Source organism: Panthera tigris, chromosome C1 (genome assembly GCF_018350195.1).
Source record: "Panthera tigris isolate Pti1 chromosome C1, P.tigris_Pti1_mat1.1, whole genome shotgun sequence".
NCBI classification, from domain to species: Eukaryota; Metazoa; Chordata; class Mammalia; order Carnivora; family Felidae; genus Panthera; species Panthera tigris.
This window is the reverse complement of record NC_056667.1, coordinates 187422518-187448253: the sequence shown is the minus strand read 5'-3', so window position 1 is coordinate 187448253 and position 25736 is coordinate 187422518. Positions and strand designations below refer to the sequence as shown.

General features: G+C 37.4%; 1 protein-coding gene across 2 annotated transcripts in view; it reads right to left on the bottom strand.

Moving 5' to 3' along the window:
* Nucleotides 1-25489, bottom strand: part of LOC102956498 (cytochrome P450 20A1) — a 73771-nt gene extending 48282 nt beyond the window's left edge. The window contains exons 1-4 of one of the 2 annotated variants that reach the window (XM_042995117.1): nt 25361-25489; nt 18084-18133; nt 17115-17281; nt 14451-14593 (exon numbers count right to left, since the gene is read on the bottom strand). In XM_042995117.1, coding sequence (XP_042851051.1) covers nt 14451-14593; nt 17115-17281; nt 18084-18133; nt 25361-25432 — 432 coding nt within the window. In that variant the 5' untranslated portion in view covers nt 25433-25489. Of the gene's footprint in view, nt 1-14450; nt 14594-17114; nt 17282-18083; nt 18134-24737; nt 25325-25360 lie in introns of those variants that run through there. The other variant, XM_042995118.1, reaches the window with a different exon arrangement.
* Nucleotides 25490-25736: the final 247 nt, after the last annotated feature.

Here is a 25736-nt window from a genome sequence, read left to right as displayed (position 1 = left end):
ACACCCAAAAAACAAATAATCCAATGAAGAAATGGGCAGAAGACATGAATAGACACTTTACCAAAGAAGACATCCAGATGGCCAAGAGACATATGAAAAGATGCTCAACATCACTCATCATCAGGAAATATAAATCAAAACCACAATGAGATACCACCTCACACCGCTCTGAGTGGCTAAAATTCACAACTCAGGAAACTACAGACGTGGGAGAGGATGTGGAGAAAGGGAAACCCTCTTGCACTGTTGATGGGAATGGACACTGGTGCAGCCACTCTGGAAAAGAATGTAGAGGTTCCTCAAAAAATTAAAAATAGAATTATCCTACGACCCAGCAATTGCACTACCAAGTATTTATCCAAAGGATACAGGAATGGTGATTTGAAGGGGCACAGGCACCCCAATGTTTATAGCAGCACTATCAACAATAGCCAAATTATGGAAAGAGCCCAAAAGTCCATCAACTGATGAATGGATGAAGAAGATATATACACAATGAAATATTACTCAGTGATAAAGAAGAATGAAATCTTGCCATTTGCAACAACATGAATGGAACTGGAGAGTATTATGCTAAGCAAAATAGTCAGAGAAAGAAAGATATCATATGATTTCCCTCATATGTGGAATCTGAGAAACTTAACAGATGATCATAGGGGAAGGGAAGAAAAAGATAAAAACAGAGACGGAGGCAAACTGTAAGAGACTCTCAAATACAGAGAACTGAGGGTTGATGGGGATGGGGAAAATGTGTGATGGGCATTAAGAAGGGCACTTGTTGGGATGAACATTGGGTGTTAAATATAAGTGATGAATCTCCCGTAGCCAAGACTACGCGGTGTATTAACTAACCTGAGAATAAATTTTTAAAAAAAGAAAAAAAAAGGAATCTGATTTCAAGAGTTCCCATTCACAGCTGTGCCCCTTGAAACAGAGTCTGGGTCTCAGTCCTTGGGGCATGGGCCCTCTGTCTCAGCCCTAGAATTGGTGACTGCTCCCTATATTCTTTAGAGCAGAATACTAGATTCCTATATTCTTTGAGTTCTATCCTATATTCTTTAGAGTTCTGTTTACTTCTGACTAGCCAATCTCTCATTACTGCAGTCCCATTATAGCTAATAATTCTTTATATTAAACTTTTCCTATTTAAATAATTGTGTGCTTTCTCTCTCCTGACTGGACCCACAATAATAAAGATCTTTAGGGGAGACTTAGTGGTTCAGTCAGGTAAGCTGACTCTTGATTTCGGCTTCGGTCATTGTCTCATGGTTCTTGAGTTTGAGCCCCACGTAGTGCTCTGCTCTAGCATTGTGAAGCCTGCTTGGGATTCTCTCCCTCTATCTCTGCTCTTCCCTACTCACACTGTCTCTTTCTCCCTCAAGAAATAAATAAATAAAAATCTTTAAAAAATAAAATAAAATAAAGACCATTAGAAACACTAATCAAGAATTGAATTGCATAGGACAAGATAGGGGGTTCACGAGTTCAAGCCTCATGTTGGGCTCTGTGCTGACAGCTCAGGGCCTGGAGCCTGCTTTAGATTCTGTCCCTCCCCCACTCAAGCTCTGTCTCTGTTTCAAAAATAAATAAACATTTAAAAAAAAAATTTTTTAAAAGAAACGAGAGGGAAGGTACTACAGAGCCTAAGGACATTAAAAATATAACAGAATGTTTGGCAAGAAAACAAGAAAAGAAAGAAAAGGTAGTAGAAATGGAAAAGAAAACTGTCCATTGATCTCAAATACCAGGATAAACCATTAGAGTTAATAAGGAAATCTGGCAAGGTTAATGACTACAAGGTCAATATGCAAAAAAATCAGTTGTATGTATCAGCAAAAAAAGAAATTTAAAAACAGTACCATTTACGACAGCATCAAAGCCCCACTAAATATCTAGAAGTAACTTTAATAAAAGACATGACCTTTACACTGAAAAGTAAAAAAATATATATATTGAGAAAAACTAAAGACCAAAATAAGAGGAAGTGTACTCTTCCATGTTCATGGAGTAGAAGATTCCATAACACGTAAAGATAACTTTACATAAATCAAGTGACCTATACAATCACCTGGTTTATGATAAAGGTAACATTACAGTATAATAAAGAAAGGATGATCTTTTCAATAGGTTATGCCTGACCAACTGGATAACTGCCTAGAAAAATATGAATGTTAACTCCCTTCCTCATTATTTATACAATAAACACCAAATGTATTATAGATCTAAGTGTAAAAATTAAACAGTAAAAGCCTCAAAACAAAACTCAGACGAATATCTTCATAACATTAGGATAAACATTTTTTACTATGTTAACTAACCAAAATTTAAATAAAAGCTTGAAATTAAAAAAAAATTTCTTACATAGGACACAAAATGCAGTAACAAAAAAGGCAAAAGAATAATAAGTTGACTACACTAACATTAGTATCTGTTCATCAAAAGACAAGGTTAAGAGCATATAAAACCAAGCCACAGAGGAAGATAATTAATATTTCAATAAAGTTCTTAAACTTGGAAATTTTTAAGACCTCTTAAAAATTAAAAATAGAGAAGACCCCAAAGAAAAATGGTGAAAAGATTTTAAGTAACACTACCTCAAAGTTAACAAATGAAAAAAATGTTCAATTTTATTAGCTATCAGGAAAATACAAATTAAAATCACAATGAGAAACCTCTATACATCTAACAATACCAAGGAACAGTGAGGATGCAGAAAATGGAGAATGCTCATACTCTGCCATGAGACTGTAAGTGGTAAAACTACTCTGGAAAACTATTTGGAAGCATCTTCTAATGTATGAATTCATTTAATCCTTAATACTATGAGACAAGTAACCGTTATTACCCTCATTTTATAAATGAGGAAATGTATCACACAAAAAAGGAACATGCCCAAGGCTACACAACAAAAATCAAAGAATTCGTATTCCAACCTAGGTAGTGTGATGAAGAGTCCAAGCTGTCAACCATTATGCTTCTCTTTATATAAGTAAAAAAGGTAAGAACATATACTCTTAGACTAACCAATTATGTTCTTGTTGGGAAACTAAAATCAGAAGACAATTGGAACTTCAAAAATAGAAGGTGTTTTGAGATTAAGGGTCAGGATATAGGCCAAGAGTAGACTTAAGAGTAAGAGAAATAGAAAGTGGTAAAAAGTTTGCTGTCAGAAACTCAGTTTGAGACTGGTTCCAACATTTAACAAAAGGAATGCATTTACGTAGCATCACTATATTATTTAAAGACCCAGTACTTAACCATTAGACATAAACCTTCTTGAGGGTAGCTTTTTATACTGGTAATCAATCCTAGTACCTAGCAGTGTCTGGCAAATCTTAGATGCTCAATAAATATTTAGTGAATATAACCAACTCTCTTTTTCAAAATGACTGTCCTGTATCTACTACAAAGAATAAGTTATGTTTCTGACAAGACTAAGAGAACTCTCTCAGAAGTTAATAGATACTTCTTTAAATATTCAAGTCTGTCTTACTAGTAATATATGTCCCAACTATATGCAAATGTAACTAAATGTAAAGTCGTTGATCATCAGATCTTTCATTTCATAAAATTTGGCTTTTTACAAAGAACAGTTTTTTTTTAATTTTTCAAAAGACAAAAAACAAAAAACAGCTCTGATGAAAAATACTGAACAACACAGTAACCAGCAAGGAACATAATTCTTCCCAAATCAACTCCTGCATATTAGCCGTTTCCAGAAAAATAAAGGAAACCAAATATACAGTCCTAAAAAGTCCATAAATAAAAGGCTTTGTTCTTAGAATAAACTCAGTTTTGGTTTTAATTATTCAATGAATTATTAAGCTTTGTTCCTAATGAAAATTCAAATATTCAGACTATCCCTGATAGCTGAGTTCAGTTTTCCTGAATTGTATAAATCAATGAAAAGAAAGTAAAATAATATAAATGAAAATATAGAAATTAACTAAATCACCCTAAATTTAACCCAGATGGAGATACCTACTTACAACATTTTTGTACCTAGCTTTTCATATGCTTTTCTATGGGATGAATATCCATCTATAAATGTGCATACATGTGTGTATATAGATATACTTTGGAAAACATACTAATACTATACAAACTGTTTTGTATGCTGGTTTTTTCACCTACCATTATGTTATGGGTTGAATTGTATCCCCCCAAAAAAATCTTACAGTCCTAACCCACAGTACCTGTGGATGAGACCTTTTTTGGCAAGAGGCTCTCTACAGATGTGGAAGATGAGCACATTAGGGTGGATCTTGATACAATATGACTGCGTCCTTATAAAAAAAGGATACACACATGGAGACCTCCTTATAAACATGAAGGCAGAGAATGGAGTGATACATCTTACCAGACAAGGAACACCAAAGATTGCCAGCAAAACCAGAAACCAGGAAGAGACACAAGACAGATTCTCCCTCACAGTCCTCAGAAGGAGTCAACCCTGCTGACACCTTGATCTTGGATTTCTAGCCTCCAGAGCTGTGAGACAATATATTTCTGTTTTTTAAGCCATCAAGTTTGTGATACTTTGTTATGCCAGCCCAAACAACACCATCTTAAAATAATCCCCATATATTAATAAATAAACATCTGCCGTCTTTTTAATGTCTTTATTCTGATCCATTGTAAGGATTCACTATCATTTAAATAATCCTCTATTATTGGGCATTTAAGTATTTCCAATTTCTGCTATAATAAACAATGCTTCAGTAATCATCTTTGTACATACATCTATTTCCATTTGGCTTCCCTTACATATGAAATTTCTGAGTTAAATAGTAATCATTTTTTAAGCTTTTGATATATATAGCCATGCTGCCTTGCAGAAGCACTTATCAATTTATATTGTTATCAGCAATATCAAAGTACCCATTTCCCACACCTCTGATATAAGTAGGTATTGTCATTAAAAAAAAAGACCCTGTCAGCCTAACAGGTAAAAAATATCTCAACATGGCTTTAATTGGCTTATTTTGCTAATTACTGGTAGGGTTTAGACAAGCTTCAAATATTTAGAGGCCATTTAACATGTTTTCTTCAATGTACTCCATGTTCACATCTTCAGCCATTTTTCTTTTGGAGCTTATATTTCTTTAAATTTATTTTAGTGTTTATTTATTTTTGAGAGAGAGAGAGAAAGTGAGGGAAAGTGCCCCTGGAGCTTATATTTCTAATAATGTATAAAAGATTTTATACGTAGTTGGTTTTTAAATGAAATCCGAGGGGGCACCTGGGTGGCTCAGCCAGTTGAATGTTTGACTTTGGCTCAGGTCATGATCTCGCAGTTTGTGGGCTTGAGCCCCACGTCCAGCTCTGTGCTGACAGGTTGAGACCCTGGTGCCAGCTTCAGATTCTGCGTTGCCTTCTCTCTCTCTGCCTCTCCCCCACTGGTGCTGTGTCTCTATCTCAAAAATAAACATTAAAAAAAAAAGGGGAATCCTGGGATCTTTCATTTAAATTAAATCCAGGGTGGGGCTCCTGTGTGGCTCAGTCAGTTGAGCATTGGCTCAAGTCATGATATCATGGTTCATGGGATCAAGCCCCACATCAGGCTCTGCACCAACAGCATGGAGCCTGCTTGGGATTCTCTCTCTCCCACTCTCTGTCTCCCTCGTTTGTACTCTCTCTCTCACTCAAAATAAATAAATAATCTTTAAAAAAAGAAAGTCTTTAGGTAATTATTGTGAAATTATTAGAATTTCAGAGAAGCAAATGATTTTCAATTCCACCTTGCATTAGGTTATTATTGTGACTGCAAACTTAAAAAAGATTTTTTAAAAAAGTGGAAAAAAAAAAACCTAGCCAAGCAAAACTACATCCTAGGGTAGCAGAACAAGCTAGAGAAGAAATGTGCCAGACTGGAATGATATCCTGATTCTACTATTTACGAGCTATATGACCTTGGACTGGTTAATTTAACCGCTCTATGGTTCCTCATCTGTAAAAAGGGGTAAATAACAACACCTATTTATAAAATTGTTGTGAGGCTTAAATGAGTTCATACAATCCACTGGACCAACAAACTCAACAATTTTCACTATTAACTATTACTAAGCTGTCAATTAAGAAGATTCTGGATAATAGTCCTAAATTACAAATCCAGAAATAGTTATTAAATCAGAATTTTTCCCACAAGTGACAGGAGAATATGGGGTTTCAGCACAAAGAATAGAGAAGTTACACTCACAGAATTAAAGTGGAGGTTTACACACAGCCTTGGAGCAAAGATGGTCAGGACAGGAAGGAACCAGAAGTCAAAGGATGAGGTTTGAAAGGATTAGAGAAGAATCCGAACAAAGAACTCAGATCTGGACAAAAAAACAAAAACAAAAAAAGGCAAAAAGATTATTATGTGAATATAAAGTAACATTTATTTGGGGGGGGGGGAATAACTCTGGTAACAGCACTCTTCCCTCAAAGAAAAATATTGGTAAGGAAAAGGAAGATGTTCTGACAGCAGCACTCTCTAGTCATATTCTTCCTGATTAAACATTTAACTAGTATTTCTGATGACTAAGTAACTTGCTTGTACTACGGGATTGACAATATAAACTCAAAATATATTTCTCACATTTGGACCCAGTCTATGAACCAAAACTTAAAACTATGATGGCAAGAAACATGAAAATTTGGAAATAATTTTCCATCTTGATTTGCCTTTAATCAGGTAGGAGGAGAAAAATCTGGAATACAGAACAAAAGCAAAGAAGAAAGTTTGGGAAATAGAGCCTATGATAAAAGATTAAAAAGTTAGAATTACTCAGTTTGAAGCACAGAAGAAAGAATAATTAAGGCTTACAATAAATATTACTTTAAAAAAAAAAGGTATTTCTGTCACCACTGAAAGCAAAGCAAGGAGAAATGGGCAAAACTCCCTGGAGCTATACAATTAAATACGAAAAGATGTTGGTTACTGGCAAATGTTAGGTATTTAAACAGAACAGAAAAGAAGATTCTGACTTGTGAATGTTCAGAGAAAGGCAACCTAACTGCTTCCAGGGAGGACGATGAGGGATGACAAAACAGGCGTGACAACCCAAGTAGGAAGCCTAATAGGCCTTGAGAACATGATGTGAACAAAGCTAATAAGGTTTGTTTGACACACCAAACAGGAATGATAACAATGAGAGGGTGGAGATTTGGTATATAAGTCTCCTGACGGGCCAGTAGAAATAGGAACTGGAAGGAGAGAGACTAATCAACATCCAGCCATGGATAAAGGCCTTGGTTCGTCTGTTTTTAGGAGGAAAACTGTGCAGAGGAGTCAATGTATTAATGCTTCCAGTAAACTCAGCAAGCCAGCCTCAAGTCTTTTTTTTTTTTTTTTTTTCAGCCTCAAGTCTTGAATAGAAAGTATTAGTTTTAAACAAAACTCTGATAAGGAAAAAATGGCATTAAGTACTTATTAAATGTTATTTTTAAAAAGTAGTTAAGAGTCAATTATGCATCCTCTTAACAGCTTTCAGGTATTCTATAACTCAAAAAAGTTACAGAAGGGCTTATAATGTGCATTTAAGAACATTTTTAGGAGGAATGAACAAAGTAATAGAAGATGAGAAGGTAAAGAAAATAAAACTGACCCATGTGGGGGCACCTGGATGGCTCAGTCAGTTAAGCATCTGACTCTTGATTTTTGCTCAGGTCATGATCTCATGGTGGTTGTGAGATGGAGCCGTGCATCTCTCTTAAGATTCTCTCTCTCCCTCTGTCCCCCATCCCTCAGAAAAGAAAGAAAGAAAATCTACTTTTCAAACAAACAAACAAAAAAGAGAGCTATTTCTTGAGTAGTAGTTACTGTGTCCTAAGACCTGTAGTTGGGAATTTTAAATCATTATTTCACATCATCCTCACAGGAAATTTGTAATGTAGATGTTATTAAGATAAGGAAATGAAAGCTCAGAAAGGCCCAGTAACATACAAACCATCATGCAGATACTAAATGGTAGAAGCAAGATTCAAAGCTTCTTGCCCAAGCTTAATCTTCACACTGTAAGATAATCCTATTTCCAAGGAGCTACATCAAACATACAACAAAATAAATAACTACATTTTGAAGCACAAAGGTAAGAAAAAAGGAGATGGAAAACACAATCTAAGAAGGGAGAAAGATAAGAAAATCAATTTAATTTTGTCATGTCAGGTTGTTACTGTAGTTTAAAGAAGGTGCATGAAGAAGGGTACATAACTAAACTGGATACTAGAGTAGGAGTTGGCCAGGCAACATGAGAAGCCTCTTTCTTAAGACAGAAGATGGGGCACCTGGGTGGCTAAGTCAGTTAAGCATCCGACTTCAGCTCAGGTCATGATCTCAGGGTTAGCGCATTGAGCCCTGCGTTGGGCTCTGTGCTGACAGCTCAGAGCCTGAAGCCTGCTTTGGATTTGTGTTTACCTCTTTCTCTCTGCCCTCCCCACTTGCACTCTGTCTCCCTCTCAAAAATAAACATTAAAAAAATACATATTTTTTTAAATAGAGAGATGAGTTTGACTCATAGAGAAAACAAAAGAGACAATGACTAAACTTTAAACTGGTCAGGTTTTGTTTTTGTTTTTTTTTTGCTAAATTTTTTAGAAGTCTGGACACTTAACCAACTGAGCCACCCAGGTGCCCCTAACCTTGTTAGTTTTAATAAATGTTTACTAAGAGTCTATTCTACACCAAGAGCCAAGTATACAGACATAATTAATACAGAATAGTCCTTCCCTGCATAGAGCATACAGTTTAGGACACAGACATTCAAAGAATTACACAAAATGTAATTAACAAAATGGAAAGTGTTGTGAAGGAAAAGTACAGACTGTTATGACAGCATCTAAAAGGGGACAGTGGAATAATTAGAGATGGTTTCCCTGAGGAGTGACATTCAAACTAAGAGCTAAAAGATGAACTTGCATTTACTAGGTATGTGAGTAGTTAGAGGAGACAATCTAAGCGATGAGAACAGCATATACAGAGGCCTTGAGACAGGAGAGAACAAGGTATAAAACTAAAAGAAAACCAAAGTGGCTAGAGTATAAGCACAAATAAGAATGAGAAATGAGGGTGGAAAAGTAGGCAAGCTAAATCACAAATGGCCTTTAAAACTTACATTAAATATTCTGGAATTTGTCCCAAGAGCAAAGGGAAGCCAGTGGAGGTTTTTGATTAAGGAAATAATAAAATAAGAATTGCAGGGGCACGTGGGTGGCTCAGTTGGTTAAGTGTCCAACTTTGGCTCAGGTCATGATCTCATGGTTCACAAGCTCGAGGCTTGCGTTGGGCTCTGTGCTGCCAGCTCAGAGCCTGGAGCCTGCTTCAGATTCTGTGTCTCCCTCTCTCTCTGCCCCTCCCTCACTCACACTCTGTGTCTCTCTTTCTCTCTCAAAAATAAATAAAAACAGGGGTGCCTGGGTGGCTCAGTCGGTTCAGTGTCTGACTTCGGCTCAGGTCATGATCTCATGGTCCATGGGTTCAAGCCCCACATCAGGCTCTGTGCTGACAGCTCGGAGCCTGGAGGCTGCTTCGGATTCTGTGTCTCCCTCTCTCTCTGCCTGTCCCCTGCTTGCACTATGTCTCTCTCTGTCAAAAATAAATAAACATTAAAAAAAATTAAAAATAAATAAATAAAAACATTTTTAAAAAATTAAACTAAGAATTGCATTTTGAAAATATCTATTCTCACAGGTTTTGAATCTCAAGTCCACAGACACAAAAGGGTCTCTACCTAGAATCCAGCAGTTCATGAAATTGAATGAAGGAGAAAAATCTTTATTTTTTACTCACCCCTGATTGAAATTTAGCATTTCTTTTAATTGTGAATATAGGTCCTTTGACTCTGTCATCGATACAAATTTCAAATATGTACACATCATATGACACTTATTACAAAACTCTCAAAATAATGGTTTTGTCCCTCATAATGCCATTACTTTAATATTATGGAAGTTTTGGGGCACCGGGGTGGTTCAGATGGTTAAGCATCCAACTCTTGATCTCAGCTCAGGTCTTGATCTCAAGGTTATGAGTTCAACCCCTGTATTGGGCTCCATGCCCCAATCCATCAGTTAGTTAATTTATGAAAGTTTTATACCCTATGATCCAGCAATCACACTATTAGGTATTTAAAGAATACAAAAGTACTAATTCAAAAGGATACATGCACTTCGATGTTTAAAGTAGCATTATTTTTTGTTTTTAAAATTTTTTAAACGTTTATTATTTATTTTTGAGACAGAGGGAGACAGGAGCGCAAGTGGGGAAGGGACAGAAAGAGAGGGAGACACAGAATCCAAAGCAGGCTCCAGGCTCTGAGCTGTCAGCACAGAGCCTGACACAGGGCTCAAACCGTGAGATCACGACCCGAGCCAAAGTCGGATGCTTAACTGACTAATCCACCCAGGCGGCCCTAAAGCAGCATTATTTACAATAGCCAAATTATGGAAATAGCTCATGTCCATCCATTGATAAATGAATAAAGAAGATGTGGTGTATATGTATACAACGGAATATTAATCACCCATAAAAAGAAGGAAATCTTTTGCATTGTTGTTGCCATTTGTAACAACATGGGTAGAGTGAGAGAGTATTATGATAAATAAGTCCGTCAGAAAAGACAGTATTTTCCATCAGAAAATACCATATGATTTCACTCATATGTGGAATTTAAAACACAAAACAAAGAAGCAAAGTGAGGGAAAAAAATGAGAGAGAGAGAGAGGCAAACCAAGAAACAGATTCAACTGTACAGAACAAACTGATGGTTACCAGAAGGGAGATAGGTGATGGGAATTAAGGAGTGCACTTGTGATTACTACCAGGTGATTTATGGAATTGCTGAATCATTATATTATACACCTGAAACTAATATAACACTAATGTTAACTGAAATTTAAATAAAAACTTAAAAAAATAAAAAATTAAAATAGAATCCATTAAATGTAAAAACTTAATTAAAATTATGGAAGTTTTAGAAACATTGCTAGATCTTGTTATTTAATGAATTAATAATGATGTATAGAGGCACCTGGGTGGTTCAGTCGGTTGAGCATCCGATTTCGGCTCAGGTTATGCTCTCACATGAGAGTTTGAGCCCCGCATCAGGCTCACTGTTCTCAGCACAGAGGCTGCTTTGGATCCTCTGTCCCCCACTCTCTCTGCTCCTACCCCACTTGCGCTCTCAAAAATAAATAAAACGTTAAAAAAAATAATGAAGATGAGGTACATACATTAAAATATCACAAATTTTTAAAAAATAATATTCTTATTAGTATATCGTTTTCCCTTGTAGTTACACATATTTTTAAGTTTATTTATTTATCTTAAGAGAGAGAGCATAAAAGCAGGTGAGGGGCTGAGAGAAGGAGAGACAGAATCCCAAGCAGGCTCTGTGCCATCAGCACTGAGCCCCAATGTGGGGCTCAAACTCACGAACAAAGAGATCATGATCTGAGTCAAGATCAAGGGTCAGATGTCCAACTGAGAGCCACACAGACAGCCCTGTAGGTACACATTTTAAAATGTTATTCTCAGAAGGACTCCATAGGTTTCACTAAAGGTACAAGGGATATGTGTCATAAGAAGAGTTTAAGAATCCCTGCAGAGGATAGAAAACGGATTAGGGGAGAAGGGCAGAGAGAAGTTAAAAAAACAAGCAATCGAGGTAAGATTATGGAAGCTTAAACTAGGATGGTGGCAGTGCTGATTGAAAGAAGATCAATTTGAAAGATATTTGGAAGGTAAAATTGAGAGTAGACACTCTTTTCAAATGTAATTATCAAAGAATAATGTTATAAGTGCTTATAATAAAATGGAAATAAAAATGCAGAATCTAGGGGCACCTGGTTGACTCAGTCAGTAAAGCATGTGACTCTTGATCTTGGGGTTGTGAGTTTGGATGTAGAGATTACTTAAAAATAAAATCTTAAAAACAATTCAGAATCTAAAACTATCAATATAGTATGATGCTGATTAAAATTCTAATGTGTACAGAAAAAATAATAGAAAGCATTTTAAAATGTTGAACATGGTTATCAATGAGTAATGGATAGCATTAAAAATGTTTATTTTTTTTCCTTAGGATTTCCTAAATTTTTCCATATTTTAGAAAATGAATCAGAAAAAAGTAAACATAATTTTAGTTATTTTGGGGGAAAATTCTAATGGCATGGAAAAACGTTTGTGATACATTTTAAGGTGAAAAGTATATAAAATTATACATACAGTATGATCTCAACCACACATACATCTATAGTGATATTATGAATGATTTATTTAAAGTTAATAATGCTTTCTGGGGCACCTGGGTGGCTCAGTTGGCTAAATGTCCAACTCTTGACTTCAGCTCAGCTCATGATCTCACTAATTTGTGAGTTTGAGCCCCACATCGGGCTCTGAGCTGATGGCACAGAGCCTGCTTGGGATCCTCTCTCTCTCTCTCTCTCTCTCTCTGCCGCTCCCCCACTTTCTCTCTCTCAAAATAAACATTATAAAAAAAATAATAATAAAGTTAATGTTTTCCGGGGTGGCTGGGTGGCTCAGTTGGTTGAGCATCCGTCTTCAGCTCAGGCCATGATCTCATAGTCTGTGAGTTCCAGCCCCGGGTCAGACTCTGTGCTGACAGCTCAGAGCCTGGAGCCTTCTTTGGATTATGTGTCTCCTCCTCTCTCTGCCCCTCCCCGACTTGTGCTCTGTCTCTGTCTCTCTCTCAAAAATAAACATTAAAAAAAATAAAAAATAAAATGTTTTCTACAGCAACCATACGTTAATTTTATAAATTCCATTATTAAAAATTTTTTTAATGTTTATTTATTTTTGAGAGAGACAGAATATGAGGGGGGGAGGGGCAAAGAGAGAGGGAGACAGAATCTGAGGCAGGCTCCAGGCTCTAATCTGTCAGCACAGAGCCCCATGCGGGGCTTGAACTCAGAAACTGTGAGATCATGACCTGAGCCGAAGTCGGTCGCTCAACCAACTAAACCACCCAGGTGCCCCAATTCCATTGTTTTTAAAGAGCACAAATGGATGGATTAGTTTTGTACAGAAGAAAGGGTTCTTTAAGATTTAAAATGACAAGAAAGAACAAGATTGAGATGGATAGAGTTTGTTTGTGGGGAAATAGGATATTGAGGGAATTTACAGGTAAGGGACACTATGGTCTCAGCAAACCAGGAGGCAAAGACACCTACAGCAAGCAAAGGGATTTGTTAGCAATAGTAGAATAAGGGTGAAGGTTTGGAACAGTGCTATTGGGACACAGAGAACTGTCAGCACATAGGGCTCAGCTAAGGATCTTTAGGGACAAAAAGTAAATAGTATGGATTACTATTGTTCTCAAACTTTGTAAATAAGTCATTTGTGGAACATCTTAAAAATGTCAGATCCCTAGGGGTGCCTGGGTGGCTCAGCTGGTTGTGTCCAACTTTGGCTCAGGTCACAATCTCACAGTTTGAGGGTTTGAGCCTCCATCGGGCTCTGTGCTAACAACTCAGAGCCTAGAGCCTGCTTCAGATTCTGTGTCTTCCTCTCTCTCTGCTCCTTCTCCACTCGTACTCTCTCTCAAAAAATAAATAAACATTAAAAAAATTAAGGAGCGCCTGGGTGGCTCAGTTGGTTAAGCATCGGACGTCGGCTCAGGTATGATCTTGCAGTTTGTGAGTTTGAGTGAGCCCTGTGTTAGGTTCTGTGCTGACAGCTCAGAGCCTGGAGCCTGCTTCAGATTCTGTGTTTCCACTTCTATCTTCCCCTCCCCCACTCATGCGTGCTCTCTTTCTATCTCAAAAATAAATAAACATTAAAAAAAATTAAAAAAAAAAAACTGTTGGGGCTGCTGGGTGGCTCAGTCAGTTAAGCGTTTGATTGTGGCTCAAGTAGTGTTCTCACTGCTCATGAGTCTGAGCCCCACATTGGGCTCTGTGCTGACAGCTCGGAGCCTGGAGCCTGCTTCAGATTGTGTCTCCATCTTTCTGCCCCTCACCTGCCCATGCTCTCTCTCTGTCTCTCTCAAATATAAAATAAAACATCTAAAAAAATGCTTTAATAAGTAAATAAAATAAAAATAAATTTAAAAAATTGTTTAAAAAAAATGCCAGATCCCTCTGCAGTATGATTTAGTTTTGTCTATGCAGAGGCCCAGTAAATCTGCAGTTTTAACAAGAGAATGTGTTTTAAGTGAGCTTAGATCAGGTTTTGGGACTAGTTTAGAGTCTGGCCTGAACACAAAGGACAAATGTATTGACACAGAAAATTTGTTCAGGTTCTCTCCATTCCCATTATTCCAGCTTACACAGAAGAGTACAGGTGTGAAGATTATTTATTGTTGTTTGTTTTGTTTTAGAATTTCAGGAGAATAAAAATCAGCTTAGAAAGACAAGAAAAAAAGTAGCAAAGACAAGACACACTAATAGTCAAAAATATACTATCATCTGTATTAAAGAATTCTGGGCCATACTTCTCATCACCTTACCTTTAGCAGGAGAGCAAAATTACTCTGCAGAGAATTAGTCACACCGCTTTCATATAATTTTTTCCTCATGTGGTTTTCATTCACATTCCCACCATCAGATTGATACCTTAATAATGACTTAAGCATGGTTTCAAAAGGGTCCGCTGAAACAGACAAATTAAGCATTTCTGAGTCCAAGTGGGCAACAGAACTGAAAACAAAGAAAACAACTATAAAAACCTAGCACAAAACAAAGAGATCAAGGAGGTAGGGGACTGTAGCTAACAGCATGCCAACTTTTTTCCCAACTCCCTTCATTATCTTTCCTAAATATGAACAGTTCAAGAGGCAATAAAAACTGTTAAGAATACAATATCCTGACTGGCAATTACACTATAAATAATTAATACTTAACATAAATATTCTACCTACATGACAACAATATCTTTGATTTTTAAAAAAGCTCATTCCACTGGTTTTAAAGCAAAATTGTTATTGGTGTGTAAAGGTTAAGTATTACAGTTAAAATTATTTGGCTGAGTGCAGAAATTTCTTTTTTCTCTTTCATCCATTTTTTAAGTGTTTCTTTAATGACTATATTGTTTCATACAAAAAAATACATTGTCATTGTAAACAATTAAAACAACAGTAAAATACAAAAGAAAATTCATCTAAATTTCATCAGAGAGATAATGTTAAACATTTTTGAGACTGCATTTTTTTTTTTTTTTTTGACAGAGAGAGAGAGAGGAGGGGCAGAGGGAGAGAGAATCCCAAGCAGGCTCTACGCTCAGCTCAGAGCCCCAAACAGGGTTCAATCTCATGACTGTGCTATCATGACCTGAGCCGAAGTCAAGAGTCGCTGCTCAACCAACTGAGCCACGCAGCTGCCCCAATAAGACTGCTTTTGTTTTGTTTTTATAGCTGTTAACATTACTTAACAGAAGGAAACAAAAATGTCAGATTTTACAAATACAAACACTTCTTTCAGAGCACTTCTCCCAGTTCATTAGTATGATCACTTCAATGTTTACATGGTTCTCCTACTCCCCAATACACCATAAGCTCCACAGGAGCAGAGACCACGTCTGGTTTTACTCATCTCTGCATTTCCTGACAGAGCCATCCTTCCATGTTATGGAAAGCTTAGTGATTAAGAACACAAACTCAGGCCAGACTGCTTACCTTCAAGTCCCATTTCTATCACTAATAAGTTGTGTGATCTTGGGCCAATGACCTAACCTCTTTGCACCTCAGTTTTCTCTAATGTCTACTTCATAAGGTTGTTCTAAGGATTAAATGAGTTAATATCTGTAAATGGCTTATAATAGTATTGGCATATAGTAGGCCATATAGATATTTGGTAAACAAAATAAATCTACATCAGCATATTAAGGCCTGATTATATTTTTTCATTCAGCCACTAACATTTAACTTTGCTTCAAATTTTTATTGTAAATAATATTAATATGTCTTTTCTCATTATATGAATATCAACTTATGATAAATTCTTTATGATATTATTGCTAAATCAAAGATCCTGCCAACCCTCTCTCCCAAGTTTATAAAATATTTACATTCCATGTTTGCCTATTCCCTTAGCAACAATGCATTTTGCCAATATTTTTCATATCTTCCAAGTAAGATAGGTAAAACTTGTATTTGCATCCCACTAATTATTAGACAGGTTGAAATCTTCATTTATTTATTGGCCATTTTTATTTCCTCTTTTCTTAATTACCTTGTTTTTGCCCATTTTTCTATATCTCCATTTTATTTTTATTTTCTTACTAGTTTTTACTTATATATATGGATGGTAAATAGTTTCCCCATCTCTTTTAAACTTTTTCAGGGTGCCTTTTTATTTTACAGAAATATAGTAATCAACTACACATCATGGGTAGTAATCTGTGCTTTTTATTGTACTGAAGTTTCTCATTTTTATATAGATTTACATAAAAATTTAAGATAGTTTACCTATCTTGTGCTTGATGGCTCCTAGACCTCATGGTAAGAAAAGGTTTATCAACACCTATCCTCAATTTGATATTTAACCACGTTTTCTTCTAATACTTTTTAGGACTTTAAATTTTAATCATTTGGAATTTATTTTGCTATAAAGAGCAAGGCAGGGATGCAGATTTATTTTTTCCAAATAGCTAACCAGTTTTCCAAAACCGTTTATCACCTTTCCCCTTTATCATAAAATGCTCTCTTATCATGTATACTTGGTTTGTCTACCAGACTACCTACTCCATCAATCTGTCTAGTCTTATCATAATACAAGATTCTTTAAATTAATCTAGATTTATAGCACATTGCTCTATCAGATGGTATAAGTATTCCCCTCATGAATATTCTTTTCTAGATGCTTTCTGACTGCTCAAGTACCTTTACTATTCCACATGCACCCTGGATCTATTTTTTTCAAAAAAATCCTGTTGGAATTTATATTGGGATTCTACTGTATATATCTATAAACTGAGGAGAAAAATAATCATTTTACAATACTGTAACTTCAGTGAGGTACTAATTATACAGACCTTAGCATAATGCCTGGCATATAGTATAAAACATTCAACAAATGTTAGCTAGTCTTACCCATGAACAATGTGTGGCTCTTCATGTATAGATGTTTATTCGTAAAAGATAAGGATCAGATAATTAGAAAAAAAATAAACTTACATGTCTTATTGGGGTTGATATGCTGCTTCAGGACATCAACAGTGCCCAAACTAACCACAAGGCGCCTGCCAAACCAGAAAGAGACCACAGGCCCATATCCCTCATGCAAATTAACCAGGAACTCGTGCAAACTTCCACTCTTCACAATATCTGGAAGATTACCATCTCTGAGAAAAGAACAACATTTGAAAAAAATAACTTGGAAAAATAAGAAATTTAACTTGGAAGAATCAGAAAAACAATAACTGATACTGAATTAACTGTGTCAACAGATGAGAGCAGAGTTGAATGAAATGCAAATTATTGCAAAATCTAAAACTTAATTAAATTTGACTCCTTACTTTCTGTAGTTATATTTAGATATGGATTTTTCTGATATTTTGAGAATTTGTAACAATTCAAACCAAGAAAAAAGCTACACAAGGAACATCTGACTTACACAATGGAAAATAACCCCATTTTTGCAACATCTCATTTTGAAATAGCAATGAACATCATCATAGGCTGATTTAAATCATCAGATCAGTTCTGGCATTTTTTTCTAATTTCCTTCTATCTTAATTATTGTTTTTTATTTTCAATACTCTGGCTAGAGAAAGTGAAAGCAATTAAAGTTTTGGTTTTTTTTTTTTTCAGATTTTGTGTGTGTAACTTTTTATTTCTTATTTATTTTTTAAAGTAAACTCTACACCCGAAGTGAAGCTTGAACTCACAACCCTGAGATCAAGAGTTGGATGTTCTAATGAATAAGCCAGCCAGATACCTGAAAGCAATTAAAGTTTTTGTTTATACAGCTCTCCTTTCTGTTCTTAACAAAGTTCAGGTTTAGGCCCAGAGATAAATTTAGAGTAAATAAAGGAATTAAATAAACTATGTAATTTACAAATATGGTTTAGTTTTGATACCAAAAATTAAATAAGAGTTAACTCTACTGAATTCCAAAAAATAATAACAATAATAACTACTCACTTTTCTTCAGTTGGAGTAATCCCTGGAATTCCTGCAGCTTGTCTAGAAGCCTTAAGGAGAAATTTTAAAATAGTTTAGTATAATGACTTAATGTATAACATATAACTTAATGTATAATCACATAACCCATAAGTCAGATGTTTTGCCAAGACATCTGCATGACTAAGTGATGGCTTTCCAATTTGGTTGAATATCAAGAATTCTTTTTGTATTAAAATACAAAAACTGGGTTCTTTGTATTTAAAAGAATAATCTTAATATGCTTCCTCTGTGTCAATTAAACTAACAAGTTTGAAAGTTTTAATATCCATTCTACATCAACTAATATATAACAAAGTACCTTTTTTGTTGTTGTTCTGAGTCTACGTATGGTCCCTTCTGGCTTGGCTTATAAAAAAAATTCAATGTCATGCTTACAAGAGTTTCATTCCTAAAACTGTTCTCTTTCTAGCCAAAGAATTTACCAAAATACAATATGATATTCATCTTTTGCTTTAATGTAGTCAGTTCTTAAATTATTTTAGAGAAAGCATGCACAAGTAGGGGAGAGGGGCAGAGGGAGAGAGAGAATCTTAAGCAGGTTCCATGCTCAGTGTAGAGCCTGACTTGGGGCTCAATCTCATGACTGCGAGATCATGACCTGAGCTGAAATTAAGAATTAGATGCTTAACTGACTGAGCCATTCAGACGGCCCAAATATAGTCATCATTGTCAGGGTCATACAGTCACTGAGGTGTGTGGCATACAAATAATAAAATAATTCATAGCAAATTGCTCAAGTAACAACCTCTAAAATGAACTGGGGAAAAGTATGTAAAATTTTAATATTTACAATTTTATACTGGGGTTACAGCTGCTATGTTTTGGGATCAATGTTATTTTTTTCTTAGTTTTTATCTTATGACAAGCATATTATTCTTTAATATGACTTTTTATAATTTTCTTTTGATGTGTATTCACTCTTGAGAGAGACAGAGTGTGTGTGGGGAGGGGCAGACAGAGAGAGAGACACAGAATCCAAAGCAGGCTCCAGGCTCCGAGCTGTCAGCACAGAGCCCGATGCGGGGCTCGAAGTCACAAACCATGAGATCATAACCTGAGCCGAAGTCAGATGCTTAACCGACTGAGCCACCTAGGCTCCCCAGCTTTTTATCATTTTTAAATAAACTAAATATTTATAGAAAAAATAACATGAAATATTTACTCCAGGATCAATTCTGAATTTTGTCAACAATTTTGATTAATATTAGTCAGCATTTATCTATCTAGCATTCTGCCCCCTTTCTTTTTCCTAATTAACATTACATAAGTAAATGAATAAATATTTCTTTACTTGAGCATTTATTGTTTTATATCTTAATTAAAAGAAGAGGTTTCCTTTTTTATTTTTAATTCTAATATAGTTAACATACAGTATTATATTAGTTTCATGTGTACAACATAGTGATTCAACATACTTGAACATTTAAAGGCTAAACTATGTTCATCATGTAGTAGAAATTGCCTAGGGCACCTGGGTGGCTCAGTCAGTTAAGCATTCGTCTTCAGCTCAAGTCATGATCTTGCAGTTCCTGGGTGCAAGCCCCACATCAGGCTCTGAGCAGACAGCTCAGAGCCTGGAGCCTGCTTCAGATTCTGTATCTCCTTCTGTCTCTCTTCTCCTTCCCTGCTTGTGTACTCTCCCTGTCTCTCAAAAATAAATAAATAAACATTTTTAAAAACTAAAAAAACATTGAGGGCCACCTGAGTGGCTCAGTTGGTTAAGCGTCTGACTTTGGCTCAGGTCATGATCTCATAACTCATGAGTTCAAGCCCCGCATTGGGTTCTGTGCTGACAGCTCAGAGCCTGGAGCCTGCTTCGGATTCTGTGTCTCCCTCTCTCTCTCTGCCCCTCCCTCGCTCATGCTCTGTCTCTCTCTTCTTCAAAAATAAATAAACACTAAAAAAAATTTTTTTAATTGAATTTAAAAAAATTTTTAAAAAGGAAATTGCTTTATCATTTTCCTACCATACTGCTATAAAACATCTTGGCTATTTTTTTTTCTTTTTTCATTAATATAAGTAGTGCTATAAAAATCTTTGTAAAACTTTACTTTTTTCCTCCTTTGGGGTATATATGCCAAAAGAGAAATACTAGATTGAACGGTACTAACTATAGAGTTTTTCAGTTTCTGCTAAATACTACAAGAATGCTATCTAGGTAATAGTATGCATAGTATGTGTCACTTGTATTTAGCTGATAACAATGAAATCTACAGTGTATAATTCTGTCCTATAGTCATCAATAATGGAAACTTTCAAGTTTAATATTTTAAATAGGGAGGAAATTAGAAAAAAGATAAACCCAGTGGTATAAAAAATCCTACTTTCAATTTCCTGGGATAAAATTATTAATCATAAAGCAAGCTTCTTGATTTCTCTTTAAACATGGTAGATCCATAACATTCATCAATTATCTGTTCCTTCTGAAATCCCACTAAATGAAAGTGAATAAAGAAGGAGAAAACAAAAATAAAGAGAAAGGGAGAGGAAATAACAGAATGAACAATTCAACAAATTTCTGAAAGTGTTAAGCTGTTGGAGAAGTGATTAATTGACATAGTTGAGAGGCCTCCTCTAGGAGTCTGCAGAGGAAGAAGGAGGATTCCTAAAAAAGCAATCAGATTTGCACTCAGTAACCAGAAAGCCTGGATAAGACATAAGGTAAGACACAGACTTAACCAATTCTTAAAAAGTTGGCATACAGATTCTTTATTCCTCTGATTACCATCCTTCTGGAAGTAAACCTCAAGATTCCAAATTCAGGAAAAACAGGCTGGCGGAGTGGTTGCACCTATAATTCTAAGGGAAAATATTCTATAATCTAATACGAAGCCAAACTATTATTCAAGTGTAAAGCTAGAACAGAACCTTTCAAATAAGCTAGGTTTCATAAAATGTATTTTCCATGCACACTTTCTTAGGAAGCTACTGTAAAATGATGCACTGCAGCATATATAGCAAGTGAAACAAGAAAGGATTGTGAGGCATGTAGGAAATAGGGTACATAACACAGGTGAAGAGAATACCCACAGTGATAGTAAAAGAACAAGAGCTAAACTGAAGGAGACTATAACCAGTACCAGCTGGGGAAGGAAGATGGATGGCTCCAGAATGTGTATCTTCATGCTGAAGAAAATGCAACTGATGTCTTTGAATATTTGGACACCTTCACAGAGTAGTGTTATGACAGAAATGTTGAATATTTGGCAAAAACTACGCAGGGGTGAATAAACTCTAACGATGTGGAAATACTAAGTACAATTCCTCTCCACTAACCTAATCCTGGCTTCCACAACTCCATCAGCAAACAGGAAGAGGTAGCATTAGAAGTCTGTGCATCCTCTGGATAAAATGGTTCCTATAGCAAATGCCACATTTCATCCGCAAAAATGAAGAGTGAACCTCAGAATGCCAGGTAAAATGCTCTCCCACTCTTTACTACATCCACATCTCCCAAATAGCTAAAATGATGAGAGGGATCCCAAAATTGGTATGCACCTGGACAAAACCCTGCAAAACTTCAATCTCCCCATTTCACTGCCTCACCACTACCATTGGCCTTGAGACTATCCAGAGTGTTATTATGATCTTTTTCCTTACTTAGACACCACACAAAGGCCAGGACTACCAACCTTAGGTCTTCTCTCATCCCCAGACTCCTATACCTACAGAAGTTTATCCTCTTTCCCTGACCCATCTCTCCCCTATTCAAGCCTCCACCCTATCTTAGCAACTCATTCCCATGGTCATACATTAGATTTTTTTTTTTTAATTCTTAACGTTTATTTTTGATAGAGAGTGTGTGAATGGAGGAGAGGCAGAGAGAGAGAGGGAGACACAGAACCCGAAGCAGGCTCTAGGCTCTGAGCTGTCAGCACAGAGCCCAACGCAGGGCTCGAACTCACAAACCACGAGATCATGCCCTGAACCAAAGCTGGACGCTCAACCAACAGAGCCACCCAGGCGTCCCCATAAATTAGATTTTTACATGACCAAAAACTTCAACATCTCCAGAATTTTAACATTAAGCATCCAAATCTCCAAGCACCTCCTATCTTTCCTTCTCAACTATTTTTATTATCTTCACTCCAAAAACCCAAAAAGTACTTTTAACACACCCACTTACATATTCATTTTCTACTTTACTCAGCTTAGATTCCATGGTAGGTCATTATAAACATTCCTTTGTCCTGTATCCTTTTGCCCTATATCCTGGTGTCCCAGCAAAACACCAATTCTAATTAAATCCAACATCTGACAAACTGTCCCTGAATCCACACAGCTGAAGAGAAACACAACCATGGTGACTAGTCTTATTTTAATTTCATGAACCTCCAGTGAACTGCCTGGAAATCACACACTTCCCTAGTCTATCATTCTGTAATCTTCTAGATGGCTCTTCTGCTCCTTTTCTTTCTTTAAATCCCCTATCCCCACCAGTAACTGATAATCTTGCTACTTTTCCATTGAAAAAATGAAAGCAATCAGGAAATAATTTCCACACCATGACTATCATCTGCCTACATGTATGCCGATATATTCCACCTTCCCTCCTATTAAATTGTCTATGCTCCAAATGAAACATACCCCTCTTCCCTCCACACCATCTCTGCTATCAAGCTAGCACCAGATCTCACCAAAATTATTTTAACAGCTTCCTAACTACCCTGCCTACTTCTACCCTTACCCTAGGTCCACAAGTTTATTCTTAACATATCCGTCAAAATGATTTGCTTAAGATTTAACTAATAATATTAAATTTTTAACTCCCTTAAATTTAAAATGTCACTCTTCTGTTGAAACCCTCCAGTGGCCTACTTCAGAATGAATGCCAAGTCCATAAACTGGCCTACAACAAAAACCTGCCTTTCCTCCCCATCATTCTGATTTTATCTTTCTTACTCCACTCCAGCCACACTAGTCTTCTGTTTTCCTGGAACACATTAGGATGTTTCCCCCTGAAGATGTGCATATGCTATTCTCTTTGTCTGGAATGCTTTCTCAGATACTTGAATGGCTTGCTCCCTCCCTCATCTCCTTCAGGTCTCTCTTCCAATTTCTCCTTACCTCTTGGTCATCCTATTTTATTAATATTTTTAATTTTAAATTCCAGTATAGTTAATATACCGTGTTAGTTTCAGGTGTACAATATAGTGATTTAACACTTTCACACAACATGTGGGGCTCACCGTGACAAGTGCACTCTTTAAACCCCATCACCTATTTCACGCATCCTTCCACTACCTCTCCTCATAACCATCAGTTTGTTCTCTACAGTTAAGAGTCTGTTTCTTAGTTTGTCTCTTTTCCCCCCTTTGCTCATTTATTCTTTCTTAAATGCCAAAAATGAATGAAATCATAGGGTATTTGTCTTTCTCTGACTTATTTCACTTAGCATTATACTCTCTAGCTCTATCCATGTCACTACAAATGGCAAGATCTCATTCTTTTTTATGGCTGAATAATATTCCATTGTAAGTATACACCACATCTTCTTTATTCATCTATGGATGGACACTTGCACTACTTCCATAATTTGGCTGCTATAAATAATGCTCTATAGGGATGCATGTATCCCTTTGAATTAGAGTTTTTGCATTTTTTGTTACATACTCAGTAGTACAATTACTGGATTGTAGGATAGTTCTACTCAAGAAATAACAACTGTTAGCAAGGATGTAGAGAGAAAGAAATCCTCTTGCATTGTTGGTGGGAATGCAAATTGGTGCAGCCACTCTGGAATATTTTTCCTTAAAAAAACTGACCATCCTACTTTAAAATAACACTACCTGTTCCCAACTTTATTTTGCTCCATAATACTTAATACTAGTATTTTAGTGTTATTTGTTTATATTATCTGTTCCCCCTCACCAGAATATGAATTTTCTGCCTGGTTTGTTCACTGCTGTATAGCCAGTACATGGAACCATATTTGGCTGAAAGACTAAACAGTGCTCCTTCCTATAGACTAATCAAAGGGCAATCTCATTTAAAGATTATCAAAAATTCAAGATCTGGAGAGGCACCTGGGTGGCTCAGTTGTTGGAGGGTCCAACTTCGGCTCAGGTCACGATCTCATGGCTGGTGGGTTCGAGCCCTGCAACCAGCTCTGTGCTGACAGTTCAGAGCCTGGAGCCTGCTTCGGATTCTGTCTCCCTCTCTTCTCTCTCTCTCTCTCTGCCCTTCCCCCTCTCTGCCCTTCCCGTTGTGCTGTCTCTCCCTCTCAAAAATAAACACACATTTAAAAAATTAAAAAAAAAAAAAACCCTCAGGATCTGGAGTCATTAAACCTTTAGTTTCTAGATAAATAGGATACAGGACATTACAGGTTGTGTAGCTGCAATATTCCAATCTAATCCATTTACCATCTCTGAACATTGAAGGTGTTCCCTCATTATTATCAGTGAGGTTTTGGGGAGCTCAGCTACTTAACTTTTTCCACGAAAACACCACCGTGTTTTGTAAACAGGTTAAGAGATGATTGTTCATCTACTAGCTCCTTTCCCTCTCAGAATCACCCTCTGAGACTGATAAAGGCAAGCAGGTAAGTCTAGTAGAACAAGATTCAGAGCTAACGCAAAGTCGCTACTTCAAGCTCAGGAACTAACCCACCACAACGCTCATTCCACAGCTCCATTTGCTTCCGAGGCCCTGCGAAGAGCAAGACCGATCTGGGCCGTGAGGACTTTGGATTTCGTTAACAGACCGAAAGACTGATCGAAAGGCAGGGCATGAAGGAGGAAAAAAAAAAAAAAAAAAATCCAGGAGAATCCTCAGAAAAGGACAAAGGAGTGGAGCACTCTCGCACCCTCAAGTTTCCTCCCAGACACCCTGGAAAATGGAATTTGGGTTTGTCAGGATTACTGCCCAAAAGTCACCCCAAAGTACTGCTCACGCAGCCTATGACAGAGGCGTGGCAAGTGCCGGGAGCAGGTAGGCAGAACCCAGAAGAACGGCCCTAAGCCCTCAGGCGGCAACGCGTCCTTGGCCGTGCGCGCCAGAGGGGTCCTCGAGCCGCCCGCTCCGCTCTTCTCCCAGCGCAGCCCGCGCGCACCCCGCGAGGCGTCACATGCCCGAGAGCTGCAGCTGCGCGATGCGGGAACGGGAACACAAGCGAGAGCGGGAGCCCTCCTCTCAGGCCCGCTCCCTGCGGCCCACTGCGCGCAGAGCGACGCGGATGCGGCAACAGAGGCTGGGGCGGCTGTCAGAGACCCCGAGGCCGAGACGGCGATTACCGGATAGAGGTAGAGCACCGCTGCCACCAACGCCAGCAGGAAGGTAACGGCGAAGATCGCAAAGTCCAACATGGCTCTTCCGCCAACGAGCCACGTCTCACACCCCGCGCTCCGGCAGCAGCGCCTCAGCCTGGCCAGCTCTGCGGAATGGGCGTGAGGGCAGAGGCGCCCTGTGGACCTTGCGAGCCAATGGGCCCACCGGGGGGCGGGGCCGGAGCCAGGCGAGGCTGGCGGGGAGAGCAATGGAGCGCCGAGGCCCGCGGCGGGGCCGGAGCCACACCCCAGGGCGGAGTTGGCGGCGGACAAGGCCTCGGGGCACGCCCACGATTTGGGGGTTCGTGTCGCAGGAGAAAGTGGAGTTTAGGCTTCTGAAACG